The following is a 20,986-nucleotide window of genomic DNA, read 5'->3' as shown; positions in this document are numbered from 1 at the left end:
CTTACCTACTGTAGTTTAGGTTTTTGTATGATGAGTATAGGGGAAGTAACTACTGTGGTTCACTTTTGGCCAAAAAACCAATGTAGAAATCAAACGTAAGTACATTAATAGATGGAAGTTTTATATGTCTCACATTTTTTTCTTGATTACATTTATTTTTGGTTTTATAAGTTTATTGTATTTGCTATTTTTTTACCTTCTTCTATGTAGAACTCAATTATTTCTCCTGACTTTGGGTGAATCTAGATAATTTTAGCCAAAATAAAAATTGTTATAGAAAGCACATAATGGGACATAAAACTGTCAATTTGCCGACTTTAGGTAACACTAAGACATAAAACTTTACCCACTGTAGTTTAGGTTTTTGTATGATGAGTATAGGGGAAGTAACTACTGTGGTTCACTTTTGGCCGAAAAACCATTGTAGAAATCAAACGTAAGTACATTATTAGATGTAAGTTTTATCTGTCTCACTTTTTTTTCTCGATTAGAATCTATTTTTGTTTTTATAAGTTGTTGTATTTGCTATTTTTTACCTTCTATGTAAAATTCAATTATTTCACCTGACTTTGGGTGAATCTGGATAATTTTAGTCAAAATTAAAATTGTTATAAAATACACATAATGGCACGTAAAACTTTCGTCGTGCCGACTTTAGGTAACATTAAGGCATAGAACCTTACCTACTGTAGTTTAGGTTTTTGTATGATGAGTATAGGGGAAGTAACTACTGTGGATCACTTTTGGCAAAAAAACCACTGTAGAAATCAAACGTAAGTACATTATTAGATATAAGTTTTATATGTCTCACCTTTTTTCTCATTAGAATCCATTTTTGTTTTTATAAGTTTTTGTATTTGCCATTTTTTTACCTTCTATGTAAAACTCAATTATTTCACTTGGCTTACAGTGAATCTAGATCATTTTAGTCAAAATTAAAACTGTTATAGAAATCAAATAATGGCACATAAACCTGATGCCGACTGTAAGTAACATTAAGGCATACAATCTTACCTACTGTAGTTTAGGTTTTTGTATGATGAGTGTAGGGGAATTAACTATGGTGGTTCACTTTTGGCCTGAAAACCACTGTAGAAATCAAACGTAAGTACATTATTAGATGGAAGTTTTATATGTCTCACATTTTCTTCTTCACTAGAATCTATTTGTTTTTAGATTGGTAAGTTTTCTCTGTCTTTTTCTTGGTTTCAATCTGGTTTTTTTTTTATTACAAATATGTTTTACCAATAATCAACTTTTTATTAAAATTTTTATTATTACTATTATATCACTTATGTAATAGCAGAAAGTAATATTCATATGAGCAGTATTTTTAATACAACAAAATGTATAGGAGAACTATATTGTAAATTTAGTGGTTCGGGGTCCGTTGCGGAAATGTTGTGTAAGTATATAACACAGAAAGTCAACTTTATCATAGCCTTCACATTTTATTGTTAGTAATTGAATCGGTTTCTAAAATGCAATTCTATTATGTCAATAATGAAAATACAAAAAGTTTTATGTCACTTTACATATATAAAATTATTGGGTTGATAGGCAAAAAGTTGATGTATTTCGCATCACATCTATTTATTATTTACTTTATTATGATTGTCCAAAAATAAATCACATATTAATTAGAGTGAGTAAAGATAGAGATATTATAATATTAGAGATATAGAACGAGAAATTATATAAATATTATATTATATTTTTCTTATATGCGTTTGGTAATTCTTAATAATAATTAGTTCTTTGAAAATTAAATTAATGAAATAATAAAGTATGAGAAAAATATTTGTTTGGTTAAAATGTTACAAGTTTTTTAGAATTAAATTGAGAGATTTTTCATAAATAGAAAAGTTGATATTTAAAGAAAACTAGAAAACCAACAAGAATATGTTTGGTATTTTATTAACATAGCCTTAACAAATGTATTATTAAAGAAAATGAATGAGAAGGTTGAGTATTTGTATGGGGAAGTAACTAAAATCAACTATGGTGGTTCCTTGTGGGCCATAAAATAAGATGGAGTTAAAAAGTAGGTAATGTCCCTTATAACATAAAATTTTTGTTTAAGCACTTAAGAAATGTTTGTATCAAAGTTATGAATTTTATAATTGATTATTTATTTGATTAATTAATAAAACAGAAATCAACCATACAGTTACATACAATATCCACAACTTGCAAACACATTCAGAAAAAATCTATAGAGATATATAGTTTGGTCTTTATAGATATCTTTGAGATTAAGGGAAGAATATAAAACTTGTTTAGAATGTCCAGGATTTGTTCCACTCAAGAAATATTATATTATTTGATGCTAATTCTGGATAATATTTAGCATATAACGTAATCAATCATCTAAAACTTCATGGTGACTCAATAATATTATATCTGAAAATGTCCCCTTTCATTTACAATTTAGTATTTTTAATCAATTAAATATCATAAAATATGATGTTATTTTATTAAATTCAAAGATGTGTTTAAAAAAATCCTTTAAATATATATATATACATAATTGTGAAATTTGAGACCAATATGTCAGTAAGACTTTAACATTTTGTAGTGGTTAGAATGTGTTTCTTAGGAAATTAGTTTAATGGTACACATGAGATAGATAGATAGATAGATAGATAGATAGATAGATAGATAGATAGATAGATTTTTATATGAAACTATGCAGAGGAAACATCTAATTTTGATTGTCTAATTTCATACCCTAAACAATAGAAATGTCAGTTTTCATGAGACATCTGCACACCTGTGGTCTCATCATGCTCGGTTAACTGTAATGGCAGACTTGGAACAGAAACTGAACCAGTTACAAAGTGCAAAGTGTAAAACGATAGATAGATAGATAGATAGATAGATAGATAGATAGATAGATAGATAGATAGATAGATAGATAGAGTGATGGATAGATAGATAGATAGATAGATAGATAGATAGGAGATAGATAGATAGATAGATAGATAGATAGATAGAGTGATGGATAAATAGATAGATAGATAGATAGATAGATAGATAGATAGATGGATGGATAGATAGATAGATAGATAGATAGATAGATAGATAGATAGATAGATAGATAGATAGATAGATCGGAGATAGATAGAGTGATAGATAGATAGATAGATAGATAGATAGATAGATAGATAGATAGAGTGATGGATAGACTGTAGTTATGCTAAAATCTCTCTTGGGCTCATCAGATAAAGATAAGATAAGATAATCCTTTAATAGTATCACCATGGGGAAATTCAGTGTGGTTACAGTATGGATAATACAGTAATATATTACAAGAAAAGAACACATACAAGCTCATAGCAGATAGAAAAAGATACTAGGAGTCATAGCAACTAAAAAGAAAGACCTCAGGATCATTTAGTTCTCTGTGCAGAGTGATCTTACTGTATATATCATTATGTATATATATCATAATCACTGTAAAATAATCAGAACATGATTCACAAAGTTTTACCTTTTCTACTCAATGAGATCTAAACATGCAACAATTATAAGAACGTAAACTTATAATAACTATAAGTAGATTCACGCCCAATAAAAATTAATTCTATCTATTTAATCATCATATCCTCCACTTCTATAACTTTCAAATGAAAAATCTGACACAATTCTATCTAATTATTTTGAAATGAAAATATTGATAAATAATAGATAATATGGAAGTTTATATATTATCTAGGAGATCTTTGTTTCCATCCACTTCATAACAATATACGATATACATAGTGCAGGTCAGTTACAGATAAAATATGGTGATCACACTGTCTGTGTAATCGATAGGCAGAAATATATACTGACCATTCTTATATTATACTCTGAGGGTCATAGGTCGAGTAGCCTTTAGACATCTGCTGGTATTGCTGTTCTTCTTGTGTTACGTAGATAGAAGTGAGAGATAAACTGTAATAAATCCTCAGTAGTAACAGGTTTCTATTTGGCTTTACGATAAATGTGTGGTTAGCAGAGAAATATGTAATAAGTCTCTATAAATATTAAATAATATTAAATATTAAATATATTTATTGAATTTTTTATACATGGACTAAATCATATCCTCTTTGGTTACAGGAGGTGAAGATGTGGTTCCTGCTGCATTCGTCTTCCATCCATCTCCGGAAGAAATAGAGACTGGAAAAGCAACATCGGTCTGTATGGTGGAGCACTTCTACCCAAGGGATCTCAAGGTGACATGGAAAGCAGACGGTGTGATCATTAACACTGGTGTTGAAAACAGTGAAAAGGTCAAGGATGAAAATAAAGCCTTCAGTATGAGCAGTATGCTGATTCTTAACAGCAATGATTTTAAGAGTAAAAAGTTAATCCAATGTGAAGTAGCACATTCTACTCTGTCCACACCATTGGTGGTAGGCTTTAATCCATCAAAGTGTTCAGTCTGAACAGGACCTACCAAATCCAAAGGTCCACTCTAAACCCTAGGAGACTTTTTTCTCCCTGTTTTTCTATTTAATGCATTCTGTGCTGTATGTTGATTTACATCATAATACATGTTCTGTTTGGTTTATGATCAAATTTGGCAAAGCGCAACTTTTTGTATTATTGTAAATCTTCCTCTAACTTTCTAGAAACAAATCATATGTGACTTCTGCTTCTTTTCTTGATATGTGAGAAAAATAAATAAAAAATATTCTGCTTTATATTAGTCTTTGATTTATTTTTTTTTTTATGATTCTTAAAGAGGTTGACTAGTTTATAAAAGAAAAAGAGAAAACCCTATTGGGGGAGTTAGAGCTAACACAAGTAGTCCATCACTGAGGACCTTCATCACTTAGCCCGAGCAGATCATTGGTACATGGTGAATGACATGGAAAGGCCATTGACCTCAATGAGTCCAAATATGTGGTGACACTGCAGAGATATTGAACACTGATCTGCTTTCACTGCGGATCACAGCTGATCAATGGGATTCCTAATAGCTGGACACCCATGATAAACTTATTTTTCAGTGTCCCTTCTATATACAAGGTTGACAAATTCCTGACATCTATTAACACAGTCTACAAGTGGCACTGCTGATGGGGTGCAGACAAAAAAGAGGCACTACTCATTTGCTGCCTACCACCCATCCACTACTCACCAGTGTAAATACAGGGGCTGACTAATATTCTTGGACCTCCACCATGGAGTAGACATATGGTAAAGATTTGATAGGCTGCATCATCTTTTGCCCTTCCATGGTCAGTAGGTGACTGGGCTCAAAAAGAATTTTAACAGGCTTCTATAGGTACCCGCCAAATGCCTCAAGCAGGGAACAAGGAGAAGCTTAGTAGACATAACGGGTTCACAAGCGCTGAACTTTTACCCATATGGAGTGAATTGCTTACCTCTAAGTCAGGAGCGAGGCTATACATGGTGTAGAGGTACAATAATATTTTCACCCAGGCTCTGAGTAGCTATAGGCCCCTCTGCCATATAACAAGCACCAGTAATGTACATTGCACATGGTTGGTATGAGAGTGGGATACAGCTAACCAATATGCTGATAGTAGATTCTGAAATAAACTTTAAATTAAGAGATTTGGGCTATTCCAATCCAAACAGGGATGAACACTACAACATAAGTAGCATGGTGCCTCAGTAGAAGATAAGAAGATACCAGTATTATAGATACCACCCATTACATGGGTAAATAAAACCCATGAAAGGTCCTCTTTGTGGGGGCTTAACAATTAGTCACTTAAAAAAATTAACTCATTTAAGGCAGCATTATGAGCCAAGTATGAACAAGTCCCATGGTAAATAGCTTATCAGCGAATAAAGAGCATGGCCATAAGGGTCTACTTGGCCAGTGATGCCATGGAATAGGTATGTCAGTACAGTTGTAGATTCTATAACCCAGAAAATATTAGAACTACATTTGTCATTGAAGCATTGGCATTGCTAGGGGTTCAGTGCTGGGGAGTGGGAAGGGGAGAAATGTGTATTACAGACTATTATTCCAATTATTATGCTTGTAGTTATTATTATTATTAATAATAATAATACATTTTATTTCTATAGCGCCAACATATTCCACAGCACTGTACAATTTGTAGGGTTCAAATACAGAAAGATACATAACAAAGAACGTCATTTCACACAATGGGACTGAGGGCCCTGCTCACAAGAGCTTACAATCTATGAGGTAGAGGGGGTGACACAAGAGGTAGCAGGGGCGGCATTGCTTATACAGTATTCAGACAATTTTGTAACAGAGGTGACTGTCATTACACAAACAAAACTTTATGAGCCGTCACTAGTGGTGTCCTGTAACATGTGGATGGAGCTTGGACCTATAAAGTTATCCTGAGATGGCATCATATCATGTGGGGTAATGTGGGAGCGGGAACAGAGGAGGGTTAAATTTTGGGGATTCTAATTATAGTAGGGAAGAGTTTACGTTAGAAATTGTGATCGGCCTTTCTGAAAAGATGCGTCTTTAGTTTGCGTTTGAAGCTGTAGAAATTGGGAGTTAATCTGATTGTCCGGGGTAGAGCATTCCAGAGAAGTGGTGCAGCTCGGGAGAAGTCTTGTATACGAGCGGGGGAGGTTCTGATAATAGAGGATGTAAGTGTTAGGTCATTGAGTGAACGGAGAACACGGGTTGGGCGGTAGACAGAGATGAGGGAGGAAATGTAGGGAGGTGCGGCATTATGGAGAGCCTTGTGGATGAGAGTGATAACTTTATATTTATTCTATAATGAATAGGCAGCCAATGTAACGACTGGCACAGACACGAGACATCACTGAAAACTGATTTTGTTTTTAGACTGAGATACTCTGAAGTCTATGGGACACAACTGTAATACCTAAACCCATCACTACACTATGTATAGTGAGTAGAGATGAGCGAACACTAAAATGTTCGAGGTTCGAAATTCGAATCGAACAGCCGCTCACTGTTCGTGTGTTCGAACGGGTTTCGAACCCCATTATAGTCTATGGGGAACATATACTCGTTAAGGGGGAAACCCAAATCCGTGTCTGGAGGGTCACCAAGTCCACTATGACACCACAGGAAATGATGCCAACACCTCTGGAATGACACTGGGACAGCAGGGGAAGCATGTCTGGGGGCATCTAACACACCAAAGACCCTCTATTACCCCAACATCACAGCCTAACAACTACACACTTTACACACTCAATACCACCTCTCTGACAGTATGAAAACACCTTGAAACATGTGTATTTGGCACTTGCAGTGAGGAGAGCTTGTCACCAGCAGTGAATTTGGCCCTTGTAGTAAGTTGAGGATGGCACCAACATTTGTTTTGAAAATCAGGGTGGATTGAGCCTCTAACCAGCAGAGTTTGGGCAAATTCATGGTGGAGGGAGCCTCTAAAAACCCCAGTTTGGACCAATTCATGGTGGAGGGAGACTCTAAAAACCCCAGTTTGGACCAATTCATGGTGGAGGGAGCCTCTAAAAAACCCAGTTTGGACCAATTCATGGTGGAGGGAGCCTCTAAACAGCCCAGTTTGGACCAATTCATGGTGGAGGGAGCCTCTAACCAGCCCAGTTTGGGCAAATTCATGGTGGAGGGAGCCTCTAAAAACCCCCGTTTGGACCAATTCATGGTGGAGGGAGCCTCTAAACAGCCCAGTTTGGGCAAATTCATGGTGGAGGGAGCCTCTAACCAGCCCAGTTTGGACCAATTCATGGTGGAGGGAGCCTCTAAAAACCCCAGTTTGGACCAATTCATGGTGGAGGGAGCCTCTAAAAACCCCAGTTTGGACCAATTCATGGTGGAGGGAGCCTCTAAAAACCCCAGTTTGGACCAATTCATGCTGGAGGGAGCCTCTAAACAGCCCAGTTTGGGCAAATTCATGGTGGAGGGAGACTCTAAAAACCCCAGTTTGGACCAATTCATGGTGGAGGGAGCCTCTAAAAAACCCAGTTTGGACCAATTCATGGTGGAGGGAGCCTCTAAACAGCCCAGTTTGGACCAATTCATGGTGGAGGGAGCCTCTAACCAGCCCAGTTTGGGCAAATTCATGGTGGAGGGAGCCTCTAAAAACCCCCGTTTGGACCAATTCATGGTGGAGGGAGCCTCTAAACAGCCCAGTTTGGGCAAATTCATGGTGGAGGGAGCCTCTAACCAGCCCAGTTTGGACCAATTCATGGTGGAGGGAGCCTCTAAAAACCCCAGTTTGGACCAATTCATGGTGGAGGGAGCCTCTAAAAACCCCAGTTTGGACCAATTCATGGTGGAGGGAGCCTCTAAAAACCCCAGTTTGGACCAATTCATGCTGGAGGGAGCCTCTAAACAGCCCAGTTTGGGCAAATTCATGGTGGAGGGAGCCTCTAAAAACCCCAGTTTGGACCAATTCATGGTGGAGGGAGCCTCTAAACAGCCCAGTTTGGGCAAATTCATGATGGAGGGAGCCTCTAAAAACCCCAGTTTGGACCAATTCATGGTGGAGGGAGCCTCTAAAAACCCCAGTTTGGACCAATTCATGGTGGAGGGAGCCTCTAAAAAACCCAGTTTGGACCAATTCATGGTGGAGGGAGCCTCTAAAAACCCCAGTTTGGACCAATTCATGGTGGAGGGAGCCTCTAAAAACCCCAGTTTGGACCAATTCATGGTGGAGGGAGCCTCTAAAAACCCCAGTTTGGACCAATTCATGGTGGAGGGAGCCTCTAAAAAACCCAGTTTGGACCAATTCATGGTGGAGGGAGCCTCTAACCAGCCCAGTTTGGACCAATTCATGGTGGAGGGAGCCTCTAAAAACCCCAGTTTGGACCAATTCATGGTGGAGGGAGCCTCTAAACAGCCCAGTTTGGACCAATTCATGGTGGAGGGAGCCTCTAACCAGCCCAGTTTGGACCAATTCATGGTGGAGGGAGCCTCTAACCAGCCCAGTTTGGGCAAATTCATGGTGGAGGGAGCCTCTAAAAACCCCAATTTGGACAAATTCATGGTGGAGGGAGCCTCTAAACAGCCCAGTTTGGGCAAATTCATGGTGGAGGGAGCCTCTAAAAACCCCAGTTTGGACCAATTCATGGTGGAGGGAGCCTCTAAAAAACCCAGTTTGGACCAATTCATGGTGGAGGGAGCCTCTAACCAGTCCAGTTTGGACCAATTCATGGTGGAGGGAGCCTCTAAAAACCCCAGTTTGGACCAATTCATGGTGGAGGGAGCCTCTAAAAACCCCAGTTTGGACCAATTCATGGTGGAGGGAGCCTCTAACCAGCCCAGTTTGGGCAAATTCATGGTGGAGGTAGACTCTAAAAACCCCAATTTGGACCAATTCATGGTGGAGGGAGCCTCTAAACAGCCCAGTTTGGGCAAATTCATGGTGGAGGGAGCCTCTAAAAACCCCAGTTTGGACCAATTCATGGTGGAGGGAGCCTCTAAAAACCCCAGTTTGGACCAATTCATGGTGGAGGGAGCCTCTAAAAAACCCAGTTTGGACCAATTCATGGTGGAGGGAGCCTCTAAACAGCCCAGTTTGGGCAAATTCATGGTGGAGGGAGCCTCTAAAAACCCCAGTTTGGACCAATTCATGGTGGAGGGAGCCTCTAAAAACCCCAGTTTGGACCAATTCATGGTTGGAGGGAGCCTCTAAAAACCCCAGTTTGGACCAATTCATGGTGGAGGGAGCCTCTAAAAAACCCAGTTTGGACCAATTCATGGTGGAGGGAGCCTCTAACCAGCCCAGTTTGGACCAATTCATGGTGGAGGGAGCCTCTAAAAACCCCAGTTTGGACCAATTCATGGTGGAGGGAGCCTCTAAACAGCCCAGTTTGGACCAATTCATGGTGGAGGGAGCCTCTAAAAACCCCAATTTGGACCAATTCATGGTGGAGGGAGCCTCTAACCAGCCCAGTTTGGACCAATTCATGGTGGAGGGAGCCTCTAACCAGCCCAGTTTGGGCAAATTCATGGTGGAGGGAGCCTCTAAAAAACCCAGTTTGGACCAATTCATGGTGGAGGGAGCCTCTAACCAGTCCAGTTTGGACCAATTCATGGTGGAGGGAGCCTTTAAAAACCCCAGTTTGGACCAATTCATGGTGGAGGGAGCCTCTAAACAGCCCAGTTTGGACCAATTCATGGTGGAGGGAGCCTCTAAAAACCCCAATTTGGACCAATTCATGGTGGAGGGAGCCTCTAACCAGCCCAGTTTGGACCAATTCATGGTGGAGGGAGCCTCTAACCAGCCCAGTTTGGGCAAATTCATGGTGGAGGGAGACTCTAAAAACCCCAATTTGGACCAATTCATGGTGGAGGGAGCCTCTAAACAGCCCAGTTTGGGCAAATTCATGGTGGAGGGAGCCTCTAAAAACCCCAATTTGGACCAATTCATGGTGGAGGGAGCCTCTAAACAGCCCAGTTTGGGCAAATTCATGGTGGAGGGAGCCTCTAAAAACCCCAGTTTGGACCAATTCATGGTGGAGGGAGCCTCTAAAAACCCCAGTTTGGACCAATTCATGGTGGAGGGAGCCTCTAAAAAACCCAGTTTGGACCAATTCATGGTGGAGGGAGCCTCTAAACAGCCCAGTTTGGGCAAATTCATGGTGGAGGGAGCCTCTAAAAACCCCAGTTTGGACCAATTCATGGTGGAGGGAGCCTCTAAAAACCCCAGTTTGGACCAATTCATGCTGGAGGGAGCCTCTGAACAGCCCAGTTTGGGCAAATTCATGGTGGAGGGAGCCTCTAAAAACCCCAGTTTGGACCAATTCATGGTGGAGGGAGCCTCTAAAAACCCCAATTTGGACCAATTCATGGTGGAGGGAGCCTCTAAACAGCCCAGTTTGGGCAAATTCATGGTGGAGGGAGCCTCTAAAAACCCCAGTTTGGACCAATTCATGGTGGAGGGAGCCTCTAAAAACCCCAGTTTGGACCAATTCATGGTGGAGGGAGCCTCTAAAAAACCCAGTTTGGACCAATTCATGGTGGAGGGAGCCTCTAAACAGCCCAGTTTGGGCAAATTCATGGTGGAGGGAGCCTCTAAAAACCCCAATTTGGACCAATTCATGGTGGAGGGAGCCTCTAACCAGCCCAGTTTGGACCAATTCATGGTGGAGGGAGCCTCTAACCAGCCCAGTTTGGGCAAATTCATGGTGGAGGGAGCCTCTAAAAACCCCAATTTGGACCAATTCATGGTGGAGGGAGCCTCTAAACAGCCCAGTTTTGGCAAATTCATGGTGGAGGGAGCCTCTAAAAACCCCAGTTTGGACCAATTCATGGTGGAGGGAGCCTCTAACCAGCCCAGTTTGGGCAAATTCATGGTGGAGGGAGCCTCTAACCAGCAGAGTTGTGGGAAAGCAGGGTGGAGGGAGCCTCTAACCAGCAGAGTTGGTGGAAATCAGGGTGGAGGGAGCCTCTAACCAGCAGAGTTGGGGGAAATCATGTTGGAGGGAGCCTAGTATTAGCAGAATTGTGCAACGCTTATGGTGGATGAGTATGAGGATGCGGAGGAATTGGAGAGGTTGAGTACAGACATGGAGTTTCATGTTGGGGTGCTTTACACAGGTGGGCACAAAAATGAAGGCTCTATCCAGTGGTGGTTCATTTTTATCAAAGTGAGCCGGTCGGCACTCTCAGCTGACAGACGGGTGCGCTTGTCAGTGATGATGCCACCGGCTGCACTGAACACCCTCTCAGATAGGACGCTGGCGGCAGGACAGGACAGCACCTCCAAGGCATATAGGGCAAGTTCAAGCCACAGGTCCAACTTCGACACCCAATACGTGTAGGGCGCAGAGGGGTCGGAGAGGACAGGGCTGTGGTCGGAAAGGTATTCCCGCAACATGCGCCTATACTTCTCACGCCTGGTGACACTAGGACCCTCTGTGGCGGCACTTTGGCGAGGGGGTGCCATCAAGGTGTCCCAGACCTTAGACAGTGTGCCCCTCGTTTGTGTGGACCGGTGAGAACTTGGTCGCCTACTGGAGGAACTGTCCTCCCTGCCGCCAACGTCACATGCTGGAAACATCTCCATCATATTCTGCACCAATTGCCTGTGGCAAGCATTGATGCGATTGGCCCTCCCCTCTACCGGAATAAAAGACGAGATGTTGTTTTTATACCGGGGGTCAAGGATAGCAAAGATCCAGTACTGGTTGTCCTCCATGATTTTGACAATACGCTTGTCGGTTGTAAAGCACCCCAACATGAACTCAGCCATGTCTGCCACAGTGTTAGTTGGCATGACTCCTCTGGCCCCACCGGAAAGTTCAATCTCCATTTCCTCCTCATCCTCCATGTCTACCCATCCGCGCTGCAACAATGGGACGATTCGAAGTTGCCCGGAAGCCTCCTGTATCACCATCACATCATCGGACAACTCTTCTTCCTCCTCCTCCTCCTCCTCCTCCTCCTCCTCCTCCTCCTCCATTAAACGGGATGAAGCGGACAGATGTGTGGACCTACTCTCCAGCTGTGACGGATCGGATGCTATCCCTGACTCCTCTGTGTGATCTGAGTTATGCCTGATGTCAATCAGGGATTCTCTCAGAACACACAAGAGCGGGATTGTAAGGCTCACCATCGCATCCTCAGAGCTCACCCTCCTTGTGGACTCCTCAAACACCCGTAGGATGTCACAAAGGTCTCTCATCCATGGCCACTCATGGATGAGAAACTGAGGCAGCTGACTTTGTAGCACCCTAGGGTTTTGTAGCTGGTATTCCATCAAAGGTCTCTGCTGCTCAACCACTCTATTCAACATCTGAAACGTTGAGTTCCAGCGTGTGGGGACGTCGCACAAAAGCCGGTGTTGTGGCACATGCAGGCGTTGCTGGAGAGATTTTAAGCTAGCAGCGGCTACTGTCGACTTGCGAAAGTGGGCGCACATGTGCTGCACTTTCACCAGTAGCTCTGGAACATTGGGGTAGCTCTTTAGGAAACGTTGCACCACTAGGTTGAAGACGTGGGCCAGGCATGGAACATGTTGGAGTCCGGCAAGCTCCAGAGCTGCTACCAGGTTCCGGCCGTTATCACAAACGACCATGCCTGGGCCCAGGTGCAGCGGCTCAAACCATATTGCCGTCTCATCGAGGAGGGCATCCCTCACCTCGGAGGCAGTGTGCTGTCTGTCCCCCAAGCTGATCAGCTTCAGCACAGCCTGCTGACGTCTACCAACGCCAGTGCTGCAACGTTTCCAACTCGTAGCTGGGGTCAATCTAACAGCGGAGGAGGAGGCGGTGGCGGAGGAGGAGGCGGTAGAGGAGGAGGAGGAGGGGGGTGTTCTTCTCGTGTCCCTGCCAGGAATGTTAGGCGGGGAGACGAGGTACACCGGGCCAGTTTGGGAAGCAGTCCCAGCCTCAACTACATTCACCCAGTGTGCCGTCAGTGAAATGTAGCGTCCCTGTCCGCATGCACTTGTCCACGCGTCGGTGGTCAAGTGGACCTTTGTGCAAAGCGCGGAACTAAGGGCCCGCCTGATGTTGAGTGACACGTGCTGGTGCAAGGCAGGGACGGCACACCGGGAGAAGTAGTGACGGCTAGGGACGGCATAGCGAGGTGCCGCAGTTGCCATCAGGTCCAGGAAGGCGGGAGTTTCAACAAGCCGGAACGCCAACATCTCCTGGGCCAGCAGTTTAGCGATGTTGGCGTTCAAGGCTTGCGCGTGTGGGTGGTTAGCAGTGTATTTCTGCCGCCGCTCCAATGTCTGAGAGATGGTGGGTTGTTGTAAAGAAGCGCCTGATGGTGCCTTTGATGGTGCAGGAGAAGGAGATAAGACAGGAACAGGGGAGGATGAGGGAGAAGTCAACAAAGTGGCGGAGGCAGATGAAGTGGTGTCCTGGCTCGTCCTCTGGAGTGCATCGCCAGCACAGTCAGCAGTGGCAGTGGCAGAGGCAGAGGCAGTGGCAGAGGCAGTGGCAGTGGCGTGAACGGCAGGCGGCCTTTGTCCTGCCGTTGCTGCCTGCCACTGATTCCAGTGCTTGGATTCCAAATGACGGCGCATTGAAGTGGTGGACAGGTTGCTCTTCTCAGAGCCCCTAATCAATTTCGAGAGGCAAATTGTGCAGACAACACTATATCTGTCCTCGGCGCATTCCTTGAAAAAACTCCACACCTTCGAGAAACGTGCCCTCGAGGTGGGAGTTTTTCGGGGCTGGGTACGAACTGGAACATCTTGGGAGATTCCGGGTGTGGCCTGGCTTCGCCTAAGCTGCTGACCTCTGCCTCTGCCTCTAGCTACCCTTTTTGGTGCTGCACCTGCCTCAACATCCACACTACTTTCCCCGCTTGACATCCCCCCTGTCCAGGTCGGGTCAGTGTCCTCATCATCCACCACTTCCTCTTCCAACTCCTGTCTCATCTCCTCCTCCCGCACAATGCGCCGGTCAACTGGATGCCCTGACGGCAACTGCGTCACATCATCGTCGATGAGGGTGGGTTGCTGGTCATCCACCACCAAATCGAACGGAGATGGAGGAGACTCTAGTGTTTGAGCATCTGGACACAGATGCTCCTCTGTTAGGTTCGTGGAATCGTGACGTGGAGAGGCAGGTTGAGGGACAATGAAAGGAGCGGAGAACAGCTCTGGGGAGCAGGGACAGTTGGGGTTATTGTTCTGTGAAGCTTGGGAATTTTGGGAGGAAGGAGGACAAGACTGTTGGGTAATAGGAGGAGAGGAGGCAGAGTCTGACTGGCTGCTAGACAATGTGCTGTAAGCGTTCTCTGACAGCCATTGCAAGACCTGTTCCTGGTTCTCGGGCCTACTAAGGTTTGTACCCTGCAGTTTAGTTAATGTGGCAAGCAACCCTGGCACTGTGGAGTGGCGCAATGCTTGCTGCCCCACAGGAGTAGGCACGGGACGCCCTGTGGCTTCACTGCTACCTTGCTCCCCAGAACCATTCCCCCGACCTCGCCCACGGCCTCGTCCACGTCCCTTTCCGGGAGCCTTGCGCATTTTGAATTCCCAGTTAGAAATTGGCACTATATACCAGTAGCAAAAATAGTGGGTGCACGTAACCCCAATATATTCTTTGAATTCCCAGTCAGACAATGGCACTATATACCAGTAGCAAGAAATGAGGGTATTTATAACCCCAATATATTCTTTGAATTCCCAGTCAGACAATGGCACTATATGGCAGTAGCAAGAAATGAGGGTATTTGTAACCCCAATATATTCTTTGAATTCCCAGTCAGAAACTGGCACTGTATACCAGTAGTAAAAATTGTGGGTGCACGTAACCCCAATATATTCTTTGAATTCCCAGTCAGAAACTGGCACTATATGGCAGTAGCAAGAAATGAGGGTATTTATAACCCCAATATATTCTTTGAATTCCCAGTCAGACAATGGCACTGTATACCAGTAGTAAAAATTGTGGGTGCACGTAACCCCAATATATTCTTTGAATTACCAGTCAGAAACTGGCACTATATGGCAGTAGCAAGAAATGAGGGTATTTGTAACCCCAATATATTCTTTGAATTCCCAGTCAGAAACTGGCACTGTATACCAGTAGTAAAAATTGTGGGTGCACGTAACCCCAATATATTCTTTGAATTCCCAGTCAGACAATGGCACTATATACCAGTAGCAAGAAATGAGGGTATTTGTAACCCCAATATATTCTTTGAATTCCCAGTCAGAAACTGGCACTGTATACCAGTAGTAAAAATTGTGGGTGCACATAACCCCAATATATTCTTTGAATTCCCAGTCAGAAACTGGCACTATATGGCAGTAGCAAGAAATGAGGGTATTTATAACCCCAATATATTCTTTGAATTCCCAGTCAGACAATGGCACTGTATACCAGTAGTAAAAATTGTGGGTGCACGTAACCCCAATATATTCTTTGAATTATCAGTCAGAAACTGGCACTATATGGCAGTAGCAAGAAATGAGGGTATTTGTAACCCCAATATATTCTTTGAATTCCCAGTCAGAAACTGGCACTGTATACCAGTAGTAAAAATTGTGGGTGCACGTAACCCCAATATATTCTTTGAATTCCCAGTCAGACAATGGCACTATATGGCAGTAGCAAGAAATGAGGGTATTTATAACCCCAATATATTCTTTGAATTACCAGTCAGAAACTGGCACTATATGGCAGTAGCAAGAAATGAGGGTATTTATAACCCCAATATATTCTTTGAATTCCCAGTCAGAAACTGGCACTGTATACCAGTAGTAAAAATTGTGGGTGCACGTAACCCCAATATATTCTTTGAATTCCCAGTCAGACAATGGCACTATATGGCAGTAGCAAAAATAGTGGGTGTATATAGCCCCAATTCTATTGCTAGGGGACTTGCAGGGTATTTCTGGGGTGAAGGTGGGGGGGCACACCGTTGGAACGGGTATCGGGGGTATATATCGGGTATACGGGAATACACTGACAGTGTATTCCATTCAGGATCCTGGGAAAGCTGGGTTGCGGCGATTGAGCCCGTCAGTGCCACGTTACACTGACAAGCTTCTCCCTGGAATTTAGCTCTTACAAGAGCTGTTGGTTGTCTTCTCCTTCCTATCCTAGCCTGTCCCTGCCTACCCAGAATCTAAGCCCTAGCTAGCTGGACGGAAACCTCCGTCCTCGGTGAATTGCAAGCTCAGAATGACGCGAACCTGGGCGGCGCTGTTCTTTTAAATTAGAGGTCACATGTTTTCGGCAGCCAATGGGTTTTGCCTACTTTTCTCAACGTCACCGGTGTCGTAGTTCCTGTCCCACCTACCCTGCGCTGTTATTGGAGCAAAAAAGGCGCCAGGGAAGGTGGGAGGGGAATCGAGTAATGGCGCACTTTACCACGCGGTGTTCGATTCGATTCGAACATGCCGAACAGCCTAATATCCGATCGAACATGAGTTCGATAGAACACTGTTCGCTCATCTCTAATAGTGAGTTATTAGTCCATGTAAACATTAGCGGGAGCCACCTAATCCTGGAACAGCCGATCTGCGGTGGTCCAAAAACCGAGACATATTGATAACCTATTGAGGGAGCGCCATGTCTCATCACTTTTTTGTCTTTCCTTTTTACCTTCTCTAACTTCAGGCCCTGATTCCCATACACGGATGCCCAGAAGTGATGTATATATTGTATATGAGGCCGCCACAATTCTTTATGTGTCTATCCTGCAAGTCTATACCTATTTAAATCTATACTACAACCGCATTTGCCAAGTGGATGCACAAACACACAATGTGTACATGTATATCTATGTCCATAAGCTGTATATACTATATAGCATGATGTTCTCAAAACATCAAGACAAACTAAAAACTACGAAAAACTGTATGTATTGCTTTTTTTTCTCTTATAGTTGTAACCACAATGACCATATGTTGCGTTACATGGTTAGTACTGTTCAAAAAAAGACATCGATCTTGTACATTTTTTTTTTTTTAAGGGCATGTGATAAGACATTACTTCAGAGCCACTTTAATACATGGTTTCATAAACTGGCCCCCCTAAAACCACCACTCACACATACCTGATCTGACCAAATTATTATACTTCTCAGTGGCCCCCAATTAGTAAAATGCCTATTTAGTGGCCCCATACAACATAATAGCCCTCACTGACTCTTCACACAGCCAAATAATAATATAATGGCCCATCGCACAGAAATCTGTCCCCTCCCCAGTGCAGTGGTGAACTTAGTCTCTCTGCTTCCTGGGGTGAACTATAAAAAGGTGCCCCCCCAAAAAAAAAAAAAGAAAAAATGCCCAACCCAACTATTTTTCGTTGCGTGATGAGGCCCCACTAATTAAAATTGTAGGACACCCTCAATTTGCAGATCAAAAAATGCCCATATCTGGCCCCCACATGGTACACAACTACCTTTTTTTGGCCCTTCCTCAGTATATGATCCCTTTTTTTGGCCTCTCCCCAGTATATGACCCCATTTTTCTGTCCCTCCACAATATATTACGTCTCTTTTTGGCCATACCATAGTATATACCACCCAACCCGTGCTCTCCGCTCACTCAATGACCTAACACTTACATCCTCTATTATCAGAACCTCCCACTCTCGTATACAAGACTTCTCCCGAGCTGCACCACTTCTCTGGAATGCTCTACCCCGGATAATCAGATTAACTCCCAATTTCTACAGCTTCAAACGCAAACTAAAAACACATCTTTTCAGACAGGCCTATTACAATTTCTAACGTAAACCCTTCCGTACTGTCATTAGAATCCCCAAAATCTAACCCTCCTCTGTTCCAGCTCCCACTTTTCCCCACATATGATGATGCCGTTTCAGATTAACTCTATATGTCCAAGCTCCATCCACATGTTAAAGGACACGACTAGTGACGGCTCATAAAGTTTTATGTTTGTGTAATGACAGTCACCTCTATTACAAAAGTGTCTGACCTCTGTATAAGCAATATCGCCCCTGCTACCTCTTGTGTCACCCCCTCTACCTCATAGATTGTAGGCTCTTGCGAGCAGGGCCCTCAGTCCCATTGTGTGAAATCACTATTTCTTTGTAATGTATCTTTCTGTCTGTATTTGAACCCTACAAATTGTACAGGGCTGCGGAATATGTTGGCACTATATAAATAAAATTTATTATTATTATTATTATATAACCCCCAAAGTATATGACACCCTTTTTTGCCCATCCAAAATTTATAACCCAACTTTTTGCCCCCCCAACAGTATATAGTCCTTCTTTTTTTGTCCCCCACCATGTATGACACCACTTTTTGCCCCCACCCCACAGTATATTATCCACACAGTCCCCAAGAGTTTCTTGTCACCCTCCACTTGCCCCCATACTTATATTGTCCCCCTTAAGCTGCCTCCCAGTTTCTTTTCCCCCTCAGAATATCTTTTCCTCCTGCAATTGCCCCCCAGTTTCTTGTCCCCCCCTCATTATATATTGTCATCCTATAGGGGATCACGATGTAAATGACATTACTATATTGTGGTTATTGGTGCCATATGGTGAAGCAGAGGGCAGATGGCGACTTGCTTGGAGTTGGACCCACTGTCTGGGACAGCACTCTGCATGGCCCCTGCTAGCATAGGAGCTGATGCAGGTGTATTGTTGGCCCTATGGTTACAGCAGCCCCGAATTGCTTTTACCATTTTTCTATGTGTTCTTGTACATGTACCCATTATTTCATTTTTGTATTATTTCCGGTGCTAGTATGCTTTGTCCTACAGATGGGTATGCAAAGTGTTCTTAATATAACATGTTTTCTTTGTGAAGATATTTATTGTAGTTTGATGTTTTATTTTTCACATTTTATTAGTTTTTGACTTTTAATTTACCATAACGTTTGTGTTTGTCGGAAATGACCAGACATCTGCTCTATTATAGTTCTGAATATGATCTCATATACAACCTACTTAGTAAATAGAGTCATAAAGTAAAGCCCAGATTAACCCTTTGACATCAAATTATATATATATATATATATATATATATATATATATTTCCACTTTTAACTCCCTAGGGGTTTATCATTAATTTAATACACTGTAATGCAATGCATGTGGGCATGCGCAGTCGGCTTTGCCCGAGGCCCAAGGCCTAGAAGTTTGAAGCCACCACCGAAAGAAGACACAAGAAGAGGATGTTCCTGAAGAAGATGCAGGCAGCACTGGAGAGTTCTCTCGCAGCATTTGGGACACCCCAGTGCTGTTTGAGTGCTGGGGCCTGCCCCCAGTGCTGCGAGAGAACTCATTTGCATACCAGCAGAAAACGGGATTTTAACCGAACAGCGGGGCAGAGAAGACATCTCAAGGCAGAAGACAAATAGCCTTTCTCGTGTTAGGGAGAAAAAATTTTTTTTTAATGGTAGAATCCCTTTAACCCCTTCCCGACATGTGCCGTAATAGTACGGCGCATGTAGGGTCTTTAACTATGGCGACTGCCCGGGAGCCGGGCGGCCGCCATAGCCGCCGGGTGTCTACTGCTTTAAGCAGTAGACAACCGGCTCTAATGCCTCTGATCGGTCCCCGGAGGCGCCATTTTCCCATGCGCCGCCATTTTGCCCGGGATCGCCGGCTCCTGGAGCATGCTCCAGGGCCGACGTCACGTTGCCATGACAGCCTTTACAAGGCTCCCAGGCTTGTCTGCCAATTCTCTCTTTTGCAGGATGGTCTATGCAGCCTGCAAAAAGAAAGGATGATTTTTTTTAATGCATCGCATTAGTGATCAGACCCCCTGGGGTTCAACACCCCTAGGGGGTCTAATAAATGCAAAAAAAAAAAAAAGTTAAAAAAAATATTAAAAAAATATAAAAAGTATTAAAAGTTCAAATCACTCCCCTTTCCCTAGAACACATATAAAAGTAGTTAAAAACTGTGAAACATATACATGTTAGGTATCCCCGTGTCCAAAATCGCCCGCTCTACAAATCTATAAAAATATTTTTCCTGTTCGGTAAACGCCGTAGCGGGAAAAATAGTCAAAAGTGCCAAACCACCGTTTTTTCACTGTTTTGATTCTGATAAAAATTTGAATAAAAAGTGATCAAAGCAATAACATTTCCCAAAAATGGTAGAACTAAAAAGAACACCCGGCCCCGCAAAAAAAGACGCCCTATGCATCCCCGTATACTTATGTATAAAAAAGTTACGGCCGTCAGAATATGGCGACTTTTAGAAGAAAAAAAAATTAACAGTTTTGGAATTTTTTTTAAGGGGTCAAAATGTAAATAAAACCATATAAATTTGGTATCCCTGGAACCATACCGAAACACAGAATACAGGGGACATGTCATTTTGGCTGCACAGTGAACGCTGTAAAACCAAAGCCCGTAAGAATGTCGCAGAAATGCATCTTTTATTCAAATCCACCCCATTCTGAATTTTTTTTCTGCTTCCCAGTACATTATATAGAATAATTAATGGTGGCATCATGAAGAAAAATTTGTCCCGCAAAAATTAAGACCTCATATGGCTCTGGGGCGGAGAAATAAAAAAGTTATGGGGGGAAGGGGTTAAGAGCTGCCAAAACGCTGGAGCAGGCAAACCATCACTGGCAGCAATTTGCTAAATAAATGCGGATCATC

General features: G+C 43.0%; 1 gene segment (V, D, J or C); it reads left to right on the top strand.

Annotated features, from left to right (window-relative positions):
• Positions 1-396: 396 nt before the first annotated feature.
• LOC142188730 (Ig light chain C region-like) lies at positions 397-4,694 on the top strand (the record flags this gene model as incomplete). The annotated part of the segment is given in 2 exon segments: positions 397-436; positions 4,108-4,694. Coding segments are annotated over 2 exon segments (369 nt in total), but the record flags the coding sequence as incomplete, so codon positions are not given.
• Between the last annotated feature and the right edge of the window lie 16,292 nt (positions 4,695-20,986).

The sequence above is a fragment of the Leptodactylus fuscus genome, unplaced genomic scaffold (assembly GCF_031893055.1).
Source record: "Leptodactylus fuscus isolate aLepFus1 unplaced genomic scaffold, aLepFus1.hap2 HAP2_SCAFFOLD_703, whole genome shotgun sequence".
Taxonomy (NCBI): Eukaryota; Metazoa; Chordata; class Amphibia; order Anura; family Leptodactylidae; genus Leptodactylus; species Leptodactylus fuscus.
The sequence above is the reverse complement of the archived record's forward strand: the minus strand, read 5'-3'. Positions and strand labels throughout refer to the sequence as shown.